This window comes from Enhydra lutris, unplaced genomic scaffold (assembly GCF_002288905.1).
Source record: "Enhydra lutris kenyoni isolate GAN:26980312 unplaced genomic scaffold, ASM228890v2 scaffoldscaffold6, whole genome shotgun sequence".
NCBI classification, from domain to species: Eukaryota; Metazoa; Chordata; class Mammalia; order Carnivora; family Mustelidae; genus Enhydra; species Enhydra lutris.
The window spans coordinates 15,102,483-15,107,776 of NW_019154090.1; the positions used below are offsets into that span (position 1 = coordinate 15,102,483).

The window sequence follows — 5,294 nt, forward strand, 5'->3', positions numbered from 1 at the left end:
GGCTTACTGGAGATCACAGTCCAAGTCCAGCAGGCAGGACTGGATCCTGGCCCCCAACACCCAGCCCCTGCTCCCACCCACCCATCTTCAGCTCTTACACAAGCACACTTGCCCTGAGGCTCGTGGACAGGGGGCGGGACCAGGACAAGGCAAACAAGAACCTCACCATCCACCTCATCTCCTTCCTCCCTGACTCAGCTGCTCTGGCCTCCCTGGAGCTGCAGGGGTCAATTTAGGGCGCCCCGGGCCCCTGGCCTTATTAAGTGCCTGTAGCAGAAACATGAGGGCCTGGAGCCTTCTCCTCCTGGCGGCCCTCCTGGCTTTGGGGAGCCAGCTGCCTGCTGCCTCCGCCAGGAAGAAGGGAGGTGAGTGTGGGTGGCTTCCTCTGCTCCAGGGACAGGGTAGTTCTTATGTCTCTGGGGAGAGTGAGGGTTGGGGGAGGCAGTGCAGTGTGACGTCTGTGTGTGTAGCTGGGGATGCCAGCTTCTGGATGCTTCCAGCAGCTGGTGTTTTGTTGGTACATCTCTGTGCTGCCAGCCTGCCCCGTCTGCAGCAGTGAAGGTCTTCCTGCCAAGGTCACGGTCTCGTCTACATATCTGAGTGTGGGATTGTGTGTGTCTGTGCACACGCGTGTCTCTTTGTGTCTCTGGGGGAGGAGGGAGCAAACCTGTCCATACCTGCTCTTCCCTCGTTGTCTCCGTGGATTATTAGGATCCGTGGGCCCGCATGGCAGCACGATGACCCTCTCTGTCATCTTCTGTTGCTACCGAGGCTGTGCCTGGCCTGGCCTTTGCCCATCTTGTTTCCAACTTTCTCAGGTTCTTCCCAGGTCCCAGGGGCCAATCGGTGGCATGAGGGACTCCCAAACTAGGTAGGGCTGTGGTTTCTGGGATCTTTGGGAAGAAGCTCTACCCTTACCTCTCTTCTCCCAAGCCTCCTCGAAAAGGAGGAGGTGTTGACAGGTGAGGAACGTTGGGGCTGCGAGGCTGGACAGGTGCCTCCCCACCTGGGGAAGGCCTCCGCTTCCTGCTTTTCTGGGACTGGAACGCCATGACCTACATACACCCATGCATCCCTGGCCCTCCCTTGGGGGAAGATGACAGTAATGGGGACAGGTTCCCTCCTCCACAGTGCTGGGGAGCAGCTCCTGACATCCTCTCTGCCCCCTCTAGCCTAACTTATGCCTTCCTCCGAGGCTGGGCTCTCTCCCTGGGGTGCGAACTGGTTTGGGGAGCAGAGTGCTCAGGCCCTGGCTGAGGAGGGAAGGATGCTGGTGAGTTCCAAGGCCAGACCCCTGCTGGCTGTGATTCATGTGGCTCCTCACTGAGATGCTGAGAGATTGGGACTATTTTTATCCCCATTTTGCAGCTGAGAAAACTGAGCTACTTGAAATGCCAGTTCTGACTCTCTCTTCCTGTCTTTCTATTCCTCAAGGCTCAGCTCCCGGCCCCTCCTCCCAGGAGCTCTCCTGGTTGCATGACCAGGTCCCCTCCACTCCACCCCAGCCCACAAGGAGACCCTCTTAGACTTCAGGCCACTCCTCTGGGCTCACTCGCCAAGGCCTGAGCTCTTCTGGCCAGGGCTACCCCCCTGGACCTCAGAGCCTCCTGGGGTCTCACCAACTCCCAGCCGGGGAGGAGGGGCTTATCGGAGTAGGGGGCACCCTCACAGACTAGCTGCCCTTTCTCCAGCAGGGGCACAATTCAGTGTAAGACAACCCGATGGACCTAGTGAAGTGGGTTTTGAGCACTTGCTGTGTGAGCAAGGTGTCCCCTATGCGTGCAGATGGGGCTGGAAGGGGAAGGGAGATGCAAGGTACAGTCATGGCACTGGCTGCAGCTGCTGTTGGAGGCTTTTGAACCTTTTCTCAGATGCTAAAGTGAAGGCCTGGGACCAGCCTCCATCCTCCCCAGGACTCAGTGGTGGCCGGAGCAGAGGGGTAAGAGGCCAGAGGACTCAAAGTCCTAGCTCAGGTCCCTGTGGGTCTGGACAATCACTGCCCTTCCAACCCTTGACTTTCTCCTCTAAGTGGAAGAAGATACTGATTCAAGCCTTCTGTGTGAAATCTGGAAATGGCCCAACATCCTAACAAGAAAAATAGCTAGATCAGCTCTGGGACAGAGCATTCTAGAACTGTGAGAGAACCAAGTTCAAAGACCTCAAAGACCAAGTTCATACGGATCCCTGACACAAGGCCACATGCAACAGGGCAAGCACACAGTACAAGGTGTGCCCAATAACGGCCGGCTGTGTGACAGTGCAGCAACCTGATGACAGCTGACGATGCTGGGAGACACTTGAAAATCCTTCCTTTCTAACAGTCGCTGAGCGCTGGTGGTCTGCATCAAAGACCGTACCTCGGTCTGATGGTGAGAGAAGCAGGAACGGGATCTATTCTCGTAGCCTCCGGCCAAGGGAGAGAAGCAGACAGATAGATGCAGAGTCACAAACTCTGAAGGAAAGAGTGCGGGGTGCTGACCTAATTAGTCTGGGGAGCAGGGGTCAGATAAGGAGGGTCTCCCAAGGATGCCGTGTTTCCACTAGAGGAGAGAGCACCATGCAGAGCACCCGCAAAAGAAGACCCCTCCAAGAGAAGCAGATGGGAGCAGAGCAGGAGCCCGGGATGGAAAAGGTGTTGAGGATGAACACAAGGAGGTGGGCAGCCCTGGGCCAGGCACGACCTTGTTGGCCCAGATGCCAGTGTTGAATTTCATTTGTTGCCATCCTTCATGTCATCTGAGTCTCAAAGCAGCCCTGGGAGGAAGGAGTCCAGCTTCCCATTCCACAGACAGAAAACTGAGGCTTGCCGTCCAAAAAACAAAATCAAAAAATTTGCCAACCATTTGCAATAATGTGGACGGACCTTGAAGATGTTACACTGAAGGCGACAAATCAGGCAGACAAAGATAAATGCTGTATGATCTCACGTTGGAACCAAGAAATCAAAACAAACAAACAAACAAACAAAAAAAAACAAGCTCTTAGAGAACAGATTGGTCTTTGCAAGGGGACATGGGTAGGAGGTAGGGCAGGTGGAGGAAGGGAGTCAAAGGTACAAACTTCCAATTATAGGAGAAATAATTCGTGGGGATATAATGGGCGGCATGGTGACTATAGGTAATTTACTACATTGCATATCTGAAAGTTGCTAAGAGAGAAAATCTTAAAAGTTCTCATCATAAGAAAAAAATTTCTAATTCTGCATGGGGACAGACGCTAGCTAGACCTGCTGTGGTGATCATTTCACAATATATATAAATATCAAATCATTTTGTTGTACACCTGAAACTAACAAGTTACGTCAATTATACTTATTATACAAATAAAATTATACAATGATACAATAAAATTATACAATTATACTTATTATACAAATAAAAGCAAGTCTACTCCCCCCCCCACAGCAAAAACAAAAAACAAAACAACACAAAAGCTTGCCAAAGGACAGGCAAGAAATAAGGAATAGAGAATTTGGATCTCGTGATTCCCAGGTGCTTACTACATGACTCAGAGCTGCCTCCAGCTACAAGACTTGGGGGTTCTCTTGCAGAGAAATTTGGGGGCTGCCCACCGGACGATGGGCCCTGTCCCCTCTCGGTGCCTGACCACTGCATGGATGACAGCCAGTGTCCCTCAAGGATGAAGTGTTGCTACAAAGCTTGCTTCCGCCAGTGTGTCCCCACGGTCTTCGGTGAGTGTCCTCCTCCGCCCTGCTTGGCGCCCAAGCCCCGGGGCTGGGCACAGAGCAGGGCTTACCAGCCCCTGTGTTGCAGTGAAGCGGGGCAACTGCCCTGAGGACCGCCTGCACTGCCTCAGCCCCATACAGCACCTGTGTAACAAAGACTCAGACTGCAGGGGCTCCAGTCGGTGCTGCCTCGGGGCCTGTGGCCGAGACTGTCGCAACCCTGTCCAAGGTACGTTCCTCTGCACCTGAGCCAGGTTCTCTCCCTCTCTTAGCCCCAGCATTAGATGTCCTTCCAGGTCAATAAGTCTAATGGGACACTTACCTTCCCAGGAGCCTGGGGCTGTCTACATCAGACCTGGGAAGTGGATGTGGGGGAGGGAAGGGGTCCTGTTAGGACCCTTTGGGACCTGGAGGAACTGGCGATCCTCCATTCCCTTGCTGATCTCACAATGGCTCTGAGCTTCATCTGGCCCTTGTGAAGGAGGTTGGGCCACCCTGCCTCAGTGCTCCCCACCCCCAGGGCTGGGCTGATGGGGTGGAGGGAGGATCCAAGTTTCTAAAGATCCCAGAGTCCTGCAATGGGGGGCGTAACTCTTTCCTTCTCTCTCCCCAGTCTAATTCTGGTTTTGGATCCTCAAGATGGGGTCTCTAGCAGGAAGAGATGTTGATGGGGGCCTGGGACCCTGCCACCTGGATACCTCTGTCTCTGCTTGAGGCAGTTCCAACCTTCTGATGGACACTGATCTGCTGCCCCCTCCCTTGCCATCATCCACCCCTGGTTTCTCCTCCTGGGAGTCAAGGTGCACAGATAGACTCCCGTCATGCTGCACCACCGCCCCATCTCTTTGCGTGTTTCTCCACCTAAAATACCCAACTCAGGTAGGCCCCTCTTTGAGGGGTCCAAACCCCTCCCTGAGGCAGCCCAGCCACTTCGAACGTATGTTCTAGCAGAGTTTTCCAGACATTATCTATTTGCATACCCCTTTCCACTGTTCTTGCCACACCTGCAAAACAGCATCGTGATAGCTTGTGTACTGCCTACACTACTAGTTATCTAATGTCTCTCTCTGAATGGACTCACTTTGGTATATAAATAAGTTTATTTCAAAAGAAAACCTTGACATCATCACTATAAATGGAATAGGCAGGATCACTTGCCACAAATAAAATGTAGTTGTAAAAGCAAATGCAGTGAAAATAGCTAAGGTCCAATAAAGTAAATGTTGTCAGATGAAACAATATTACATAATGGTGTTAAATTCTACCTAGACGCTGCCACCTACCAACACTGTGAGCCCGAAGGCTGCTCTCTGGCTCTGGTAATAAATGAAGATTAGCAAGGGTTAAAGACACGTTAAAGACACACTTCTCAAAACTGGGACCGCTTTCGTAGGGTAATCAGAAGGACTGAGAAGACAACTTTCTCAAGAGTCAGTGTTGTAGAATGTCGCATCCAGGTCCGCCCTAAGATCATTTCAAATTGCTCCACATTTGGGGAATGTTGCTTGAACAGCTGGGATGTCATTATTTATGGGAGAGTCTGTCTCGCATTGGACGATACCTCATTCACTTGGATTTCTCAAGGGTCAGTCTGTAGTCCGGGTGTAAG

The 5,294-nt window shown here is 52.4% G+C and overlaps 1 protein-coding gene across 1 annotated transcript; it reads left to right on the top strand.

Annotated features, from left to right (window-relative positions):
- The first annotated feature begins 280 nt into the window (after positions 1-280).
- Positions 281-4,303, top strand: LOC111141533 (WAP four-disulfide core domain 5). Its single transcript, XM_022494142.1, has 4 exons — positions 281-365; positions 3,551-3,691; positions 3,774-3,914; positions 4,299-4,303. Exons 1-4 carry the CDS (start codon positions 281-283, stop codon positions 4,301-4,303), a joined length of 372 nt encoding a protein of 123 aa, XP_022349850.1.
- Positions 4,304-5,294: the final 991 nt, after the last annotated feature.

What these genes read in the sequence shown, in the direction of transcription:
- LOC111141533 (XM_022494142.1), top strand. Translation starts at nt 281, where the DNA reads ATGAGGGCCTGGAGCCTTCTCCTCCTGGCGGCCCTCCTGGCTTTGGGG. An exon ending in CTCCGCCAGGAAGAAGGGAG is followed by an intron (nt 366 to 3,550) that starts GTGAGTGTGGGT and finishes GTTCTCTTGCAG; the next exon opens with AGAAATTTGGGGGCTGCCCA. An exon ending in GTGTGTCCCCACGGTCTTCG is followed by an intron (nt 3,692 to 3,773) that starts GTGAGTGTCCTC and finishes CCTGTGTTGCAG; the next exon opens with TGAAGCGGGGCAACTGCCCT.